General features: G+C 36.8%; 3 protein-coding genes across 8 annotated transcripts in view; 1 reads left to right on the plus strand and 2 right to left on the minus strand.

Annotated features, from left to right (window-relative positions):
- LOC131542382 (monocarboxylate transporter 1-like) overlaps window positions 1-4,213 on the plus strand; it is a 39,291-nt gene extending 35,078 nt beyond the window's left edge. For 4 of the 5 annotated variants that reach the window (XM_058779034.1, XM_058779032.1, XM_058779033.1 and 1 more), the window contains exons 19-32: window positions 1,375-1,492; window positions 1,578-1,633; window positions 1,727-1,808; window positions 1,897-1,959; window positions 2,058-2,120; window positions 2,272-2,388; window positions 2,493-2,603; window positions 2,701-2,793; window positions 3,076-3,201; window positions 3,288-3,425; window positions 3,539-3,598; window positions 3,676-3,777; window positions 3,901-3,984; window positions 4,073-4,213. In XM_058779034.1, the coding sequence (XP_058635017.1) occupies window positions 1,375-1,492; window positions 1,578-1,633; window positions 1,727-1,808; window positions 1,897-1,959; window positions 2,058-2,120; window positions 2,272-2,388; window positions 2,493-2,603; window positions 2,701-2,793; window positions 3,076-3,201; window positions 3,288-3,425; window positions 3,539-3,598; window positions 3,676-3,777; window positions 3,901-3,984; window positions 4,073-4,213 (1,354 nt within the window). The remainder of the gene's footprint in view (window positions 1-1,374; window positions 1,493-1,577; window positions 1,634-1,726; window positions 1,809-1,896; window positions 1,960-2,057; window positions 2,121-2,271; window positions 2,389-2,492; window positions 2,604-2,700; window positions 2,794-3,075; window positions 3,202-3,287; window positions 3,426-3,538; window positions 3,599-3,675; window positions 3,778-3,900; window positions 3,985-4,072) is intronic. The other variant, XM_058779035.1, reaches the window with a different exon arrangement.
- A 413-nt stretch (window positions 4,214-4,626) lies between these two features.
- On the minus strand, window positions 4,627-6,784 carry si:ch211-105j21.9 (sialomucin core protein 24-like). Of its 2 annotated transcripts, none has more exons than XM_058779046.1 (4): window positions 6,639-6,784; window positions 5,436-5,952; window positions 5,180-5,344; window positions 4,627-4,879 (listed from the first exon to the last, which is right to left on the minus strand). In XM_058779046.1, exons 2-4 carry the CDS (start codon window positions 5,929-5,931, stop codon window positions 4,641-4,643), a joined length of 900 nt encoding a protein of 299 aa, XP_058635029.1. In that variant the 5' UTR covers window positions 5,932-5,952; window positions 6,639-6,784; the 3' UTR covers window positions 4,627-4,640. The 2 variants fall into 2 exon arrangements, with proteins under 2 accessions (XP_058635029.1, XP_058635030.1); XM_058779047.1 differs by having other exon boundaries at window positions 5,180-5,341; window positions 6,639-6,783.
- A 159-nt stretch (window positions 6,785-6,943) lies between these two features.
- slc5a8l (solute carrier family 5 member 8, like) lies at window positions 6,944-15,726 on the minus strand. The gene is made up of 15 exons (XM_058780261.1): window positions 14,868-15,726; window positions 13,404-13,469; window positions 13,142-13,193; window positions 12,624-12,691; window positions 12,227-12,381; window positions 11,544-11,684; window positions 11,312-11,441; window positions 11,142-11,230; window positions 9,963-10,075; window positions 9,789-9,856; window positions 9,566-9,652; window positions 8,843-9,033; window positions 8,203-8,312; window positions 8,029-8,117; window positions 6,944-7,852 (listed from the first exon to the last, which is right to left on the minus strand). The coding sequence occupies exons 1-15, from the start codon at window positions 15,219-15,221 to the stop codon at window positions 7,733-7,735; spliced, it is 1,833 nt and encodes a 610-aa protein (XP_058636244.1). The 5' UTR covers window positions 15,222-15,726; the 3' UTR covers window positions 6,944-7,732.
- Window positions 15,727-18,724: the final 2,998 nt, after the last annotated feature.

Below are 18,724 nucleotides of genomic sequence, written 5' to 3' on the forward strand. Positions count from 1 at the left end.
GTAAATTTGTTTAGCTATTTGCTCCTCTAATTTATTGTTAAGTTATTATATGTGCAAACAAGAATGTACACAAAATTTTGCTAAAACTTTAGATTGGGACCAATTCTCATTATTGACTAGTTACTTATTAGCATGAATATTACTAACTTTATAGTGGTTTATTAGTACCTATAAAGCACTAGCGTAGCCAGAAATGTTTAAGTGGGTGGGCCTACATAAAACTGAGTAGGCCAGGTGTGTAGCATATGAAAACTGCACGTTAAAATGCCAACAAAAAATACAGCACCAAGGTTCTTTACACAGTACTTCTAAAACATGCATTAACATTAGTAATTTGTCTTGTTAATGTTCATTTCAAAATTTACTAATAGGACATTATTATTCAAATTAAAAGTTAACATTGTTAACATTTGCCTAAGCTGGTTAACAAAGGTGAATAAACACAGTAACAAATGTATTGCTAATGTTAGTTAATGCATTAACTAACGTTAACTAAAGGAAGTTTATTAAAAAGCATTACCTCAGAGTGAAACAACGGGGCTTCGCTGATGATTTCATAATCAAACGTCTCTGTCAGTTCACGCATATCGAGGACCGCAGAAATGTGCGCAGCTGCAAATTATGCAGTTCGTTGTGGCGACCAGGATCTGTGTTTCTTTCCACAAAGGAGGCATCTGTTTAGCAGATCAAACACTGTACCTATGCTAAATGTTGGTTCAGAAGTTTCCGATCGATAAATCCAGCACCCTCAGGTGGTCTGTCGGGTTTCATTTGTAGATGGTCCAGATCTATTGCTAAGACTTTTACTTTTTAAAGAATTGATCTTATTTATGTTTGCTTCACTAGGCTATTTTCAAATTTAACTTCACAAACGTGCGCATTTTACTATTATATCCTTACGTCGTAAACATAGGTCGTAAACATAACATTGTGGGTGGGACTAACAAATGAACGAATCATCAGCGTATGATGATATGCACCTGTAGGAAGAGGGAAAACTAAGAAACGACCTGTAATTGACCATGAAAACAAGCGTTTAATATTTTGAATAAATAAAGTTACAGTGAAATAAGACGTTTATTAGTATCATTTAATAAATTACATCCATTTGTAAAATTACAAACTTCTCATTGGGTGGGCCACAGATGAAAGTGGATGGGCCCGGGCCCACCCGTAGCTACGCGACTGCTATAAAGTATATATTAATGCCTTATTCTGAATGACCATATTGTGACCTAAATTTCATATTAGCAAATAAGCTATAAAAACATTGTAATGTTCATTTAAATCTCATAAAATGAAGTATTTTGGCCATTTTGCTATTGTACCATTCAATATTTTAGGGAAATCTCTCCTCTTTTTTTTTTCTTAAAGGGAGAAGTATGCGGAGCTGATATTGAAGTTTAATGACCTGCAGATACAGAAGGACACCATTCAACAACAGGTTGATAGTGGTGCTTTAGAGAACAAAGTCCTTCAGTCTCACCTCATGGTTTGTAAATTAAATCAAGTCTCTGCATGTTGTAAATATGACAAAGATCCTCAAATGCTGTATGCTGTTGTTTATTTCTTTACAGGAAAGCAATGCAAATGCAGAAAGAGAGAAGACAGAGAGAGAGAAACAACAGCTTCAGTAAGATTAGAAGAGACTTTTGTCTTGTAACATTTCAAATTTGGTTTTATTTATTGTTCTTTTTAGTCTTACATATACAATTTCATATTCCAGGGAGCAGGTGGATATTTTATCTGCAAAAATTGCTGGGCAGGATGACGAGAGTAAGAATGTTCAGCAGCAGTTGAAGGAGAGTGTGCGTTCTCTTTTTTTATTATTTTATTGTTTTAGTTGAGTGTCATCTCATGTATCTAACCATAATTCATGTTAAATCACCCCAAAAGGGCAAAACCGCAAAGCGGGAACTTCTGTTAAAAGACAAACAAATCAAAGCACTGGAGTCAAAGGTAAAAAACCATATTGTGACATACATTACACAATTGTTCTCTGTACTCATTAAACACATTTTTAAATTGGTTTTTTGTTGTTGTTGTTTTTTTTTCAGCTAACAAACACTAAAACAAAACTAGAGACCAAAACAAAAGCTCACGAGGAATGTCTAAAAGAGGTAGATCATTTACTATTATTTTTCTGAATAATCAAACAATGTTGAAAGTCAACATGAAACAGGAAATGTCAGCCAAAATTGTTTCACTGCTTTCTCATAAATTTGAAGTAAAACAGTGGTCATGTTACAGTGTTTGACACATTTCTTGCAGATTATTAAATTGAAGGAAGATTCAGATAGTATAAAGAAACGTCACAAGGAGGAGCTTCAGAAAATAAGCTCTGACCTCGAAGAAAAATCAACATCAGAGGTTCAAGTCAACCTTGAGGTGAATTTTTTTCTTTTTCTTTTTTTTTTTTTCATCAAATGCTATAACTGAAGAATTAATTCAACTTGATACAAATAAATGATTTTTGTATTTTTTTTTTGTAGGTGCAGAAACTGAAGCAAACAGCCATGGAGGCACTGAAGAGTAAAGATGACACAGAAATCAAATGCCAGCAGAAGATATCAGACATGGTTGCTTTGATGGAGAGGCACAAGGTCATTATTATTCTTAATAAGTGGCCTCTGAAATTATACAATATTTTCAGTTTTTGAGCACTTTTTCTTCACTTAAATGTTGTTCTTTTCTTGGTAGCATGAGTATGACAAAATGGTAGAAGAAAAAGATACAGAGCTGAGTGAAAAACGGATGAGAGAGGCTGAAGTCAGCGCAAGCAAAGCATCTCTGGTAATTATTTGACCTTTTTATGGCTTAACTTGACATCTTGCAATCCAAAGTTTGAAATGAATATCATACTTAAAATAACAGTCATTAGATGCCTGAATTATAGTCCTAGGTCCAAAATATGGATTTATAAATTCATTGGAATCCTTGATGCTGAGTTACCATTGTGTCCTTGAGACAGTTAATCCAAGGTTGCTGTAGCAGCACTATTGTCATTTTAGTAGATATTGTACATTTTTTTGGATATACAAGTCTCTGCTAAAAACAAATAACCAATAAATTTAGGAACTGGAGCTGTCTCATCTGCAAGTGGAAAATGAAGAGCTTAGACAACAACTTGAAAAGCTCAAAGGAGAGAAGATGGCCTTGAGGACACCAGTCTCATCTCTTGAAAAAGACACACTTCAACAGGTGTTGTATATTGTAATTTGAGATACCGTAAGTATACATGGCAATTTAAAATGGACAGTGCAATAAATATGAAAATATTGTTTTAGGCAAATGAAATCAAGCCAAAGAAAGGAAGAAACAAGATCTCTAAAACTCAAAAAGCTAACATCACAAAGAAGGCTATGTATGAACTTTTAAATGAGAATGAAAATGAAGCATCAGGAAATGCATCTTACACTCCTGCTGTAGGTTTTTTCCCATTATCTTTGTCCATTTTGTGCATTCTTATTCTTCACATCTATCAGCATTTGTTTTGTGTGTGTTTTGTTTGTTTGTTTGTTTTTGTTATTGATGCAAGGGAACGGTGAATGAAGACCTTCATACCCCATTATGGAGCAAAACGACACCTCAAATAAAGGTATGGGGGCAACCTGAACTCTTTGATTCACCATTCATCTTGAACATTTATATGAGCCAGTTTGTTTTCCATTTCAGTCATTCAGAATTCGCACACCACCTGAGATTACAGGGTCTTGGAAGGAAAACATTCTGAAGCTGGATCCAAAATCAGACAACTCAGACAGCAATGACATACTGGTAAATTTTATCAATTTACATACCATTGGTATTGTGCTATATACAAACAGTTTTTCAGTTATCTGCATTTTTATTTGCAGTCAGTTTTATTTGGTTTGTGTTACTCTTTCTTAATTCCCTTAGAGTTTCTCTCCAAGACCTGTGAAATCAAAGAAACCTATGAAACCAAAAGAGGCAGACACAGGGAGTTTGGACATGTTCAAGAAGGTAAAAAATAACATTTGACCAGTTTTGTCCCAATTTTATGCCTTTTATGTTCTTGTTTTGACTGTCATCATGTGCAAATGATGTACAGGTGCAGAGTTCTTTTCCATGCAAGTCTCCAGGAACAGTGCTGAAACTGGCTGCAATAAAGAGAATGCGAGATGCTGGATGGACCATTGTTAGCAATTCAGATAAGAAGAAAAAAAAAGTAACAGACAAAATCTTTGCTTAAAAGTATCAAAGCATCAAACAATGTGTGATTATCTGTTTACACATAAGAGTACACATACTCTTAAGACAGTAGCTTTTGATTGCTTGCAGTTTCTACTGATGTTTGAATTTATTATCATTATTTATTATATTATTTATTCTAAGCTCTTAGTACACAGTTTCTCTATATAGTATGTTCAGTTAAAATACATTACCTTAATGTTTATCAAAAAATGCTGGTTCCTGGTATTGTTGGTTGCAGTTGTTTTACACATATTTTTATTTACATTTGTGTTTATCTGTTATGTTTACTAATTTTTTTACTTCAAAAGTTCAGTTTCAAAGTTTAAAAAATGTAACTGTTTAAAAACATAGAAGCTTTTCCCATAGAAGCTTCAAGTAAAAGTAAGATTGTTTTTCCTAATAAAAAGAGGTTTGTTGCTGAGATCTTAAGGCTCTTGGTCATGTGCATGAAATGTCTGAAAGGTGGAGGTCTCATGGTCGAATGGTCTGTCTTGATCCTCTCTCAGAAACTCCAAGCGGAACTGAGTGGGTCTGGAAGGAAATCCAGATGCGTCTGTCTGGAATTCTTCATTCTGCACTGTCATGGTGGGGTTGTAAATCTGAGGGCCATCATAGAGTCCTCCTGAAATGACCAGCGTGTCATCTGGCAGTGCAAACGGCTCACCTATGAAAGTGAATTACAGACAATATTACCAGTCAAAGTGAATATTTAATCTTTATGATTACTGTAAACTAAATGCTAGATTAAATGTGCTTGCCCATCGCCCATGACTTGACGGCATGATGTTGGAATTGGCCTGACAACTTTATCAGACTTTAACCTATTTCTAAAGTGTTATGAGTGGTTGCTAGGTCTTTTAAAAATAATATTTAAAAAATCATGGTTACCTTAGCTAACACCACCAATAAGATCATTGATCATATTACAAGGTCATATTAGTTTTAACAGATAGGTTTTCCAGACCTGTATCTTCATTCTGGAGACGGCGGTGAGTGTATTGGACACTTCTCTCTTTGCTCCTGCCGAACTTGTATGCAAAATGTCCCAGAATTACCAGAACTATTACACCAAGCAGAATGCTGAATAAAATGGTCAGAGATTTCTCTGAATGATTCAGGCCACCATCTGCTTTAAAAAAAGAGGTAAGAGTAGTTAGGCAGGGTAAACATATTTCATTATTTGGTTTACATTATTAATGCAAGGTTATGTTCAGACCTACCTTGAGATTCATTGAAGGAAGATGAGCTGTTTTGAGTTACAGCAGTAGAAGTAATCGCTGTGGATTTGGTCACTGCTGTAGTGGTTGATGTAGCACTTCCATTGCTGCTACGAGTGCTGTTGTCTGAAGAAGTGACAACTGTTGAACTGATGTTGAATGTTGAGGATGTGGCTGATTGGGTTGTCTGAGCATTATCTGTTGTGTTTGGCTGCCCTGCTGATCCTGTTACATTACTTTGGTTGGGTCCCAAAGTAGTGGTCAGGGTTGCCTGGTTTGTCAAGTTGTTTCGAGTTGTATTATTGTATGCTGAAAAGCTTGATGAATTTGAGACATTATTTTCTGTGTGGTTTCCTGTTGCATTCAGAGGTGGAGCTATTGTAGTTGTCGAGCTTGATGGTGACACATTGATCCTTTGTGCATCGGTTATATTATTCAAGACAAACAAATACAATATTAGCTGGCCACATACCAAAAGCTGAAGAGTTAACACACCCATAACTGTTCCAACTGCTTGCTCCTTAAAAAAAAAAAAAACATACTCAAAAGTCACAACAGGTCAAGAAATAAGACGTACACTTTCATGCAGCGCATGACCTCATTCAGCGAGTTTTATCTGTATGTGGTGTTGACATGTGGTTTCCTGTTAGGCGCTTGCAAAGTTTCCATTTATCTAGTACTTTTATTTCTGGTAAATAGGTAGCATCATGACTTCCTTTGTGTTTTATTATTTAAACAATGTTCTTCTTTACCAAAATACTTTTTTTTTTTTTGTACTAGACATTTGAATTATTAATACATAGATTAAAACATGAAATGCATACGTAATGTTTAAAAGAACACATACAGAAAGTTAGAAGAACATGAGGCATTATGTCTAAAAATGGCGCTGACATAAAACTGAAGACAACAAAGAGCCACATGGTTTTGCATAGGCTAAACAAACAGCCATGGGTGACCCATTTTATAAATGTCACCCATCACAGATTTACCCTAATAAAGTGGCTTCCTATAATTTAATTGTTTTGCAGACAATTCTGTTTTATTTACATCCATTATAGTTACAAGTTATAGTTAAAAGAAACCAATTCTGCTCTTATTTCTTTCTCTCATCTTGCTTTCATTCTCCTACACCCTCTCATATGTGTAATTGCTGTAGTTTTTATAAAAACAGAATTAATATCGGACAACAAGAGCAGAACTTACCTATTAGCTGAAAGAAATGGTGGTAGTGAAAGCAGGAAGTGGCTGGCAGCAGTTATTACACTCCCCCACCTGCTGCAGGCTCTGCTCTTTTTCCACTCCCTGAAGAAAACAGCTTGGCTCCACGTCAAACAAACAGGTAGAGTGGGCTGGCCCTGAATGACTGACTTCCTTTACCGGCATCGAGGAGGCAGGTGTTCAGCCATTGTGTAACCCAAATGTTTTTAACCCTTCACTCTGATGCACTTGTTTGATTTGAGTGGTTACTTCCTGAATGTTACTTTATTTCTCAGTGAGTTTGACACGTATTCATTTGTCAAATTTTATTTCAAAACAATTCATATTTATTACAAAACCTTTGGTAACACTTTATTTTGATAATCCACTTTAGACATTCTATTAACAGTAAGTAACTTTGCAACTACATTTACATTGTCATTTTGCAGACGCTTTTATCCAAAGCGACTTACAATTGGGGAATACATAAAGCGATTCATCTTGAAGAGGCAATCCGACAAACAAAGTGCTTGTAACACCAAGTCTCAGGCATTGTTTAAATAAGTACAAGCTAGCAAGGGAAGGAATAAATAAGGAGAACTACATGTCAACTAGCAGTCATTAGAGTATTAGTAGACTGTCTGTTTAATATCTTCTAACACTTTATTTTGATGGGTCTACAACATACTGACTATGAGAAACTTTGCAAGTATGTCAACTACTAACCCTAAACCTACCCTACTGAGTACACATGTAGTTGCAAATTAATGAGAATTAGTTGACGTAGTTAAAAAGTTACTTATAGTTAGTAGAATGTCTAAAGTGGGCTATCGAAATAGTGTAACCAAACCTTTTACAGTATTCAAAACTTGATCATTAAAATCACAGAATTTTGATATAGTTTGAGAAAAGCCCATATACAATATAATGTAGCCTATTGACATAAAAATAAAAATACGTTTAACATTAATTTCTTGCTTTTCTTATGGAAAGGTTTGAAAAGATTGAATGTATTATCATCACTTAACAATTTCAACATACAAAAAATACAGTCATAATTTACTATTTACAACATATCCAAAAACTGTTTGTTTTTCACATCAAAACTTAGTGATCTTCTCCTTGTAGTTTTTCTCTTTCAGTGCAATTTCATTGTCGCAGAAAACTGGACTCTCCAGCCCTTGGATATTTTTTGGATCTTTCTCAATTAAGTCTAATACCTAAAAAGAAAAGAATTAAATGCAAAGTCAGCTTACTGCATATTGTTGTTGTTATTTTATTTTTTTAACTGAAAAATGTTATTTCAGACCTAAAAAAAAACAATGTATAAAATTCAGTTTCTATGAGGGTTATTTTTTGGTATAGTGACTGTCACACTGGTAATGAAAGCTCTTACTTCTGAGCCTGAGTTTCTGCATCCAAAGCAGTTGAGATCTGATTTTCCAATAAAGAGCTCAGGTCGAGCTTTCTCCTGCTTACAGCCACCTAAAGTAAAAATAAATAAGAGTTTAGGTTCAATCTCTGACTCTCTTTGCCACACCAACAAGAAGATGAGAAAGCGTCACCTTACCTGTGATTGCACTAACTATTAGTCCCGTGACCATGGTCACTATTATGCCCACAGGGCAGAAGTACAGGTAGGACAATGAATACCAGTTGTCTGCCAAAGCTGGTCTTGGCCTGAAGAATGCCATGAGACAAGTTGCAGTTAGCTTTGATTTCCGTGTGTTGCATTAAATTGATTAAACAAAATGACAATAGAGACATTTATAATGTTACAAAAGATTTCTATTTAAAACAAAGTATTATTTTTATTTTATATATATTATATATATTAATTTTCTATTTAGCAAAGAATTCTGAAAATGTATCACATTTCCACAAAAACTATTAAGGATTACATAAATTGTTTTTCAGCATTGATAAGAAATATTTATCGAGTAGCAAATCAGCATATTAGAATGATTAAATAAGGACGTTAAAGACTGGATTAATAGCTGCTGAAAATTCAGCTTTGACATCACAGAAATAAATTACATTTTAAAATATATGAAAACAGAAAATAATTATTTTAAATTGTAAAAATATTTTTAAAATGAACTGCATCAGAGTGTTTCAATAAAATGAATGCAGGCTTGATGAGCATAAGAGACCCCGACCCCAACCTTTTGAATTGTTTTGTAAATATATACAAATATGGGATTGCTTACTGTGGAATTGTGGTTTGTAGGACTGTGCTGAATGGTGTCATAGTGGTGGTTTCATTCATGTCTGGTGCAATGCATCCTTCCACACTCAAGGAAAGCCGAAGGGTCTTCTCAGGTAAAGGAGGATACAACTGAGCTCCAATTCCCACCCATAACGTTATAGTCAGGCCGGAAATCAAGCCAACTAAACCTCCCTGAAGGAACACACAGTTAATCCGTATGAATCTGTGGTACATAAAATATAAACTCAAAGACGGGGCTTAGTTTACGCCAGGACTAGGCCTTAGTTAAATTAAGATATTTAAGCAGCTTTTATAAAAATGCCTTAGAAGAAAATGTTACATGTGTGCATCTTGAGACACAACAATGTCAGAGCAAGATATTTTCAGTTGAGACAGCTCAAACTGGCATTTTAGTCTGGGATTAGCCTTAAACCATGTCTGTGAAATCGGAGGAAAGACTAATTTTGGTTTAGTGTTAAAAGTGCATTAAGTACTTTTCTTAATATGACAGTGGTCTTGAACCCCTATTAGTGTAGATGTAGAATGATGTAAAAAGCAAACATTTTTTAGTTACTGAAGCTACTGTAGAAATACCCTGTTCACAAACAATTTCTGTGGAAAACATTACTTGGTGCACTTTTAAAACACTGGTTATTTGTTGAAAAAGATGCACAAAATGACACTTGAAATGTAGTAATGAATACATTGACATGTATGTTCTTACCGTGGAGTTCACACAGCGGAAGAACATGCCCAGCATATAAAGGCCCAAGAGAGGTCCACTGATCATACCAAATATAGACAATGCTGCCTGTTGAGGAAAGGTTTCATAGCGTGTCATTACAGTCTGTTATCAGCAGAGGGTGCCTTTGATACAGTGAAAAACTCGGGGACAGTACTACAGTATTGCATTTAAAATGTTGGCTTTGTGTATAGAATGGATTTACCTGCAGTATATTGCCCATCAAAGATGCCACACCAGCCATACCGATGCATACGCCTCCATAGAATACACCTAGAGATAAGCAGCACAGCATTAACACATCAGTCCATCATCCCCCTCCTCTACCATGTCCTGCTTCAGTTGTCAGTGTATATACAGCTGTTGCACTGAAACTCACTCATGCCCATGTTGATCCAGGACAGCTGTCTCTCTGTCAGCCAGGGCCATGCTGGCTTCATGAAGTCCTCCACTGTGACAGCCACCAGAGCGTTGATACTCGACGACACCGTACTGTTGAAACCAGACACATAAGCCATAACTAATGCTGACCTGACATCAACAAAATTCACACATTAGTGTTAGATTGTGACCTAAAATGTAGAGGTTCCCACACTTTGAGTCAGCTAAATTCTCTTTCTCTAATTTAGTGGGTGGGGTTATGGTATGGGCAGGCGTATGTTATGGACAACGAACACAGGTGCATTTTATTGATGGCATTTTGAATGCACAGAGATACCGTGACGAGATCCTGAGGCCTATTGTTGTGCCATTCATCCACGACCATCACCTCATGTTGCAGCATGATAATGCACAGCCCCATGTTGCAAGGATCTGTACACAATTCCTGGAAGCTGAAAACATCCCAGTTCTTGCATGGCCAGCATACTCACCGGCCATGTCACCCATTGAGCATGTTTGAGATGCTCTGGATCAGCGTATACGACAGCGTGTTCCAGTTCCTGCCAATATCCAGCAACTTCGCACAGCCATTGAAGAGGAGTGGACCAACATTCCACAGGTGACAATCAACAACCTGATCAACTCTATGTAAAGGAGATGTGTTGCACTGCGTGAGGCAAATGGTGGTCACACCAGATATTGACTGGTTTTCGGACCCTCCCAATACAGTAAAACTGCACATTTTAAAGTGGTCTTTTATTGTGGCCAGCCTAAGGCACACCTGTGCAATAATCATGCTGTCTAATCAGCATCTTGATATGCCACACCTGTGAGGTGGATGGAGTATCTCGGCAAAGGAGAAGTGCTCACTAACACAGATTTAGACAGATTTGTGAACAATATTTGAGAGAAATAGGCCTTTTGTGTACATAGAAAAAGTCTTAGATCTTTGAGTTCAGCTCATGAAAAATGGGGGCAAAAACAAAAGTGTTGCGTTTATAATTTTGTTCAGTGTATATGAAATGTATATCTACACTGTATATGTATTTGGCTTGGCACTACTATAACAATTGCCCTTGGTCAGAAAAACAAAATCATTCTAATGGTCCTGGTTAGAAAACCTTTCCTAAAATGATGAGGGTGGAATTACTGTATCTGACAGACATTTCTTGTTCACCTTAATGTTCCACTGTAAGCTGCAGCCACGAACAATCCAGGCAGTCCTTGGAATTCTGCTAGTATGTCCATCACCAGATAAGGAAGGAGCTGGCGAACATTAGATTTGGTCAGATTAAGTGTAAGCATTGTGAGTACAGATTAAAACGCAACTATTGGGACTTGTATTACCTGGTCTGAAGCTCCTACATCTTTGTTGGTGAAAGGATCACAGTCTTTATAGATGGAGTACATGCAGAGACCCGAGAGCATGGCCAAACTCACTGTCACCCATAATCCCACCATATTCAAATACAGAGATCTGTGTGTGCAGATGTTGACAGGACACTAGTGTTTGCACCATATTAGCTGTAGGAACACGAGTAAAGTCTCATAATATCAGGTCTTGAGTGAATATACTCACAGCTTTGCATGAGTCATTGTCTTGCAGGAGATGTAGCGCTGGACCTGTGATTGGTTGATCGAGTACATGGATGCCCACATCAGACTGCCGCCAACAACGATTGTCCAAAAACTATGACGTCTCAAAGGATCAGGATCAAAACTAAAGAAACATTTGAGAGGTTTGTTAGAATATCTTTCTGTTTGTCCATCTGAAGTAGTCTGTATTTAACTATACATTACTGTTCAGTTTGTGGTCTGTACAAATTTTTCATGTTTTTTGTTCTAGTATATGCTCACCAAAAGCTGTGTTTATTTGATCAAAAATGCAATAAAAACAGTAATATTTTGAAATATTATTAAAATTTTCAGCATCATTACTCCAGTCTTCAGTGTCACATGATCCTTCAGAAATCATTCTAATATGCTGATTTGCTGCTCAAGAAACATTTTTTTTATTATTATCAGTTTAGAAAACAATTGTGCAGCTTAATATTTTTGTAAAAACTGATACATTTCATTTTTTCGGATTCTTCAATGAGCAGAACGTTGAAAAGAACAGTGTTTGTTTGAAATAAAAATCTTTTGTTACATCATAAATGTCTTTACTGTCACTTTTGATCAATATAATGCATCCTTGCTATTTCTTAAAAAAGTGACCCCAAACTTTTGAACAGTACTGTATGTTAGTGCAGAATTCTTTACCTGAACGTTTCCAAACGTCCTCCATGGTAGCTGTCATTCCAGATCTTTTCAAATCCCCCCTGCAGCACAGCTCCACGAGCGATGACTGCCACAAACCCACTCAGCATGATGATCATCTGGAACACATCTGTCCATATCACTGCCTTCAGCCCTCCCTGTTAACAAAAGCATGTTCAGGTAAAACACACAAATGGATGAACATTTTGTCCTTTTGTGCAAATCATAGTTTAGATGAGCACCTGAAGGCTGAGAATAATATATAAAAGACAGCAATGTTTCTTGATTTCGAGCCTATACTGATTTCATTTTTCATGGAACTTTATGCAAAAGTAGAAAACAGGCAGGAGTGTATGGGACATTGTGTGAAATTGCGATTAAACTGAATTACATTACTGACCAGGGTACAGTAGACGATGCAGACAGCCCCTGTTGCCACTAGCACTCCCCACAGATTCAGACCGGTGACTGCAACACAACAGCTTATTTATAGATATTTATGTATGTATTTGCTAAAATCATCCTTTGGGACAGAAAACTGCCTTTATGCGTTTACATGTAAGCTTTATTTGATTTGATGTACAATACCGGAATTCGGAATAATAAGATGTTTTAATGTTGTTGAAAGAAGTCTCTTATACTCACCAAGGCTGCATTTATTTGATGATAAATGCCCTAATATTATGAAATATTATTATAATTTAAAAGAACTGTTTTCTATTTGAATATATTTTAAAATATAATTTATTCCTATTAATCAAAGAATCCTGAAAAATCATGGTTTCCATAAAAATGTTAAGCAGTACTGTTTTCAACATTGATAATAATAAGAAATGTTTGCATTTTTACTCTGCCTTGATGAGCATAAGAGACTTCTTTTATTCAAACATTAATAAATGCAAATGATTCTTTACTTACTCTGATTAAGTGCGAGTGCAGGTGCATAGATAACCATGCCTGTGTATAAAATCTACGAGAGAGAACAATACCCATTAGATAATTGGACAAAAATCTCTTTTGCCTTAAATTCTTCAATATATTCAACACTTATGCAACATTAAGATGTGAAAGAAGCATAGACCCAACAGACATTGTTTTTCCGAAGTGAAATATGATGACGCAGTTGAAATGCGTGTTTAGTTATGTATAAAGTCATGCAAGAAGCTAAAAGCCAACTCACGGTTTGAGCAATATACATGCTGGTTCCAATCACTCGTATCAGCTTGTTGTAACGCATCTCCAAGTACTGCAAAAACAAGTGACCAATTCAATTAATTATTAGCAAACGAAACAACAAATTTGCTTTTTATAATTTACATAATTACACAAAACTCGGTTTGTACAATCAACTATTACATACTGTTAACATCTGTTGTTTTAAAGCTTAATGATAAGAATCTTGTGTTTAAATACACATCTTATTTTAACTGTACACTGTAAAAAATTACTGTGATTTTAACGTTAAAAAAAATGTGAAAATGCTACAGTAAAAACCTGTTAAATGGTTAACGGTAAGCTCCCGTAAAATGTACAGGGAAAAAACGTAAACTGACGTTCCCAGAATTCCCTGCTTTGCATTTTAAATTTTGTTTGAATTTGATGTTTTTTCTTTGAAATAACTGTTTCTTCTTAGTTTTTTCTTATCAGTTATGTTTATTAGGGTTGTATGTTACATCTAATGTTACATCTAATGTATGTTACATATTTCAGTTTAATGAGTCTCACCATGATGGTGTTTAGTGCTTGTGTGAATGACACTTTGCACCATCTATATACAGTATGTTATTATTTAAAAGCTGCTTGTGATGGGCTTTGGTTCATCATGTTCTCATCACCACCTGCATTTGGTGGTTATCAGTGTATTTCAAAGGTACAAAACAGATTTAAGTACTTCAATGGGTTGGTATATTAACATTATATCAATTAATGAAATTACGGTATGTAACTGTAAATTTAAGTTAAAACCGTAAAACCAAACATGTTGTTACCATATTTTTTACGGTAGAATTCCGGCAACCACAGCTGCCGGTTTTTTACCGTAAACTTTACGGAATTTTTTTTTACAGTGTAAATATATACCTTTTTGTTCTAATTTAGATTTATTTTACGTTTTAAAATAAATTTCTGATTGTTGTTTTTTCCACACTGCACAAAATTATGTAATCTCTTAGTCTTGGAATCACAATTTTGTATTACTTTAATTCAAAACCATTTAACCATTTTAAAAAAGTATTTTTAAAGTTAGTGTAAAATAATTTAACCTGAAATGGCTTGAACAGCCAATTTGATTATACATAAAATTTAAGGCAGCAACTGAACTTGAATTTCCAATTACTTCAACAAGTTTTTAAGTTGAAGTAATTGGAAATATTGTACTGCGTCATGGACAGTAACCAAGAACAGCTTCTGCACTTTGGATTATACAATAAAATTCTTCACTATGAAAATGTCTAGAAGCGATAAATCTATACAAATAAGCTATCCTGACATTACCTCTTTCCTTTTTATCCTTATTTCACTCTCTCTCTCTCTGGTCCTCGTTCTATTTCCATCAATTGATTAGCAAGCACAGGCACAAATGGTGTTTTCTGTCTCTGTTCTCTGTCCTCATGCAAACCCCTTGTGCCCAGTGTCGCCCTCTTACCTCGTATGTGCTGGTGATGCTCAGCCGGTAAAACAGAGGCACGAAGAGTTCAGCGCTGATGATGGACATGATGGTATAGGAGAAGATGAAGAGCCAGAATGGTGTGCCATACATATACGCTTCTGCAGGAGTGCCAATAACTGTGATACCTGACATAAAGCTAGCTGTGAGGGACAAAGCCACAGGCACTGCGGTCATCTGACGGCCGCCCAGGAGAAACTCATCACTGCTGGCCTCCTTGCGTCCACGGATGGCTTGGAACAAGCCGATGCCCGCAGCAAAAAGAATCAAGCCGGCAAACACCACATAGTCCCATACTGAGAACGTCGAAACTGGACCTCCGCTGCCTGGCATGATTTGGAAAGTGCGTTCAGAGAGACCTTCAAAAGCTATATAGCCGGTGTCACGCCAGTCAGAAGTGATGTTCAGCTGGAAATTCCTCCGAAGCTTTTGCCAACAGGAGGATGAAACTAAGTGGCTCCTGTCAGTGCCAATAACTGATAAGAAGTCAAATCTTCTGTAATCTTGGACCAAGCACAAAAAACTTGGGTTAATGATCCCTCAAGGCCAGAAGACACATCAAGTTACATTGTAAAAGGAAGTGAATTTTTTTTTATTCCTTATCTCGCAGGAACAGTTTGATCAAAGTTGCTTAATGAAATTAGGAGGACGCTTTGTGCTGATGTTAATCACGCTTAGTCAGTCAGCTCATTTGCCCTCCATTGATAAGCTAACAAGGTAAACCACAAGAAGCTCTAGGCTTTTTTCAGGACTTCCAGAACGTGACAGAACAAACGTACCATTTCATCACTTGCCCGTAGAAGGTCATGTCAAATTCTTCAGTTCCTGGTACTCTCTTGAAGTTTACTTGAAATAAGACTTTTGGTTTTAGTTTAAAATGTTTCCCATAGGTCCTGTTGAATCAGTATCTACCGACAACTCCAGGTAAATCAGAAACTGTGCAGTTTTCCATTCAGTTACAGCTTGACAGAAACATTACAGGTGATAAGATGCAGCAATTATTAACAGCATGCGAAGGGTTCTATAGGACGTTGTCAGATATGAGTACATAAGAGATAGCTGTAAAATAGCATATAGATGCTGTTCAATGGCACATGTGTACTGTGAACATGAACCTATAGTTCAATCCAGTAAATCGACATAAGTAATGGCACTGCGACGGTTTAGGAAGTTAATCTGTGACACTGTCAAAACATCTTGTCGTTGTGATGCTGTTACAGGTTCGCCAAGCTGCAAAACAATTTTTAATGGCATTCTTTCTCCTATTTGAGCGCTGAAGATGCGAAGCACTCAGCTGGAAAGAATTGCACACAGACTGTGCATGCATTTACTTTTCCATTTTCTATACTGTGAACTTTGCACACCAGATAAGACATGAAAGATTTATATGTTGAGAGCTCGGTAAATTGACTGACCTGATGGCCTGTGGCTTTATTAAAGATCAGGTGTGTGATTTGCCAAGCTAGATGACTAAATGAAACCCATTTGTTGCCATGTTTTATAATACAGCTTAATTTGTGTACATAACCGACATAGGATATATTTCAAAACTGAGTATCTAAGGAACACTAGAAAAGTATTAAATGAATCCTGTAATTATTGTAGAAAAGTGACATTATATATGTTTACCAAAGCATTCATACAGTGGCAAGACTGATTTTTGGATCAGACCCAAAAAGCTACTGTAGGAAAGGAAAATCCCAAATGAGATCTCTCTAGTATCTTAGTTGTTTTTCTTAAGCCCGGTACACACCAAGCCGACGCCGACAAACTAGTGGCGACGAAAGCAGACTGCTCGACACCCGACGGCCAAGTAGCACGTCCGTTCTGCGCCTTTCTCGCGCACTGGTTCGCCAGCTGAACAGCCAATCAGAATAATCAAATGGCCCGACTGACCGACGAGCTCCGACGCCGATTCAACATGTCGAATCGGCCGAAAAAAAGCCGACGAGGACCAACTTCAGCCGATGGCGCAGAACACACTGAGAAAACTTAGTCGGCCGACGAACAAAAACTGCCCTGACGGCCAACCGTCGGCTTGGTGTGTACCGGGCTTTAGACTTTACTAATACAGGTGCATCTCAATAAATTAGAATGTCGTGGAAAAGTTCATTTATTTCAGTAATTCAACTCAAATTGTGGAACTCGTGTATTAAATCAATTCAGTGCACACAGACTGAAGTATTTTAAGTCTTTGGTTCTTTTAATTGTGATGATTTGGGCTCACATTTAACAAAAACCCACCAATTCACTATCTCAACAAATTATAATACTTCATAAGGCCAATAAAAAAAAACATTTTTAGTGAATTGTTGGCCTTCTGGAAAGTAAGTTCATTTACTGTATATGTACTCAATACTTGGTAGGGGCTCCTTTTGCTTTAATTACTGCCTCAATTCGGCGTGGCATGGAGGTGATCAGTTTGTGGCACTGCTGAGGTGGTATGGAAGCCCAGGTTTCTTTGACAGCGGCCTTCAGCTCATCTGCATTGTTGGGTCTGGTGTCTCTCATCTTGCTCTTGACAATACCCCATAGATTTTCTATGGGGTTCAGGACTGGCGAGTTTGCTGGCCAATCAAGCACAGTAACACTATGGTCATTGAACCAGCTTTTGGTACCTTTGGCAGTGTGGGCAGGTGCCAAGTCCTGCTGGACAATGAAATCAGCATCTCCATAAAGCTTGTCAGCAGAAGGAAGCATATAAGTGCTCTAAAATTTCCTTGTGGATGGCTGCATTGACTGTTGACTTCAGAAAACACGATGGACCAACACCAGCAGATGACATGGCAGCCCAAATCATCACAGACTGTGGAAACTTCACACTGGACTTCAAGCAACATGGATTCTGTGCCTCTCCACTCTTCCTGCAGACTTTGGGACCTTGATTTCCAAATGAAATGCAAAATTTACTTTCATCTGAAAAGAGGACTTTGGACCACTGAGCAACAGTCCAGTTCTTTTTCTCCACAGCCCAGTTAAGATGCTTCTGACGTTGTGGTGTGCGTGGTGACTCTTGATGCACTGACTCCAGCTTCAGTCCACTCCTTGTGAAGCTCTCACAAGTGTTTGAATCAGCTTTGTTTGACAGTATTCTCAAGCTTGCAGTCATCCCTGTTGCTTGTGCACCTTTTCCTACCCAAATTCTTCCTTCCAGTCAACTTTGCATTTAATATGCTTTGATACAGCACTCTGTAAACAGCCACACTTTTCAGTAATGACCCTCTGTGACTTACCCTCTTTGTGGAGGGTGTCAATGTTTGTCTTCTGCATCCTTGCCAAGTCATCAGTCTTCTCCATTATTGTGGTTTCAAAGAACAAGAGATACCCTGAATTTATACTGTAGGGATGGTCATTAATTGAAACTCAAATGTAAATATTCTAATACAAACCCGATTCCAAAAAAGTTGTGACACTATACAAATTGTGAATAAAAAAGGAATGCAATAATTTACAAATCTCATAAACTTATATTTTATTCACAATAGAATATAGATAACATATCAAATTTTGAAAGTGAGACATTTTGAAATGTCATGCCAAATATTGGCTCATTTTGGATTTCATGAGAGATACACATTCCAAAAAAGTTGGGACAGGTAGCAATAAGAGGCTGGAAAAGTTAAATGTACATATAAGGAACAGCTGGAGGACCAATTTGCAACTTATTAGGTCAATTGGCAACATGATTGGGTATAAAAAGAGCCTCTCAGAGTGCCAGTGTCTCTCAGAAGTCAAGATGGGAAGAGGATCACCAATTCCCCCAATGCTGCGGCGAAAAATAGTGGAGCAATATCAGAAAGGAGTTTCTCAGAGAAAACTTGCAAAGAGTTTGAAGT

Source organism: Onychostoma macrolepis, chromosome 06 (genome assembly GCF_012432095.1).
Source record: "Onychostoma macrolepis isolate SWU-2019 chromosome 06, ASM1243209v1, whole genome shotgun sequence".
NCBI lineage: Eukaryota > Metazoa > Chordata > Actinopteri > Cypriniformes > Cyprinidae > Onychostoma > Onychostoma macrolepis.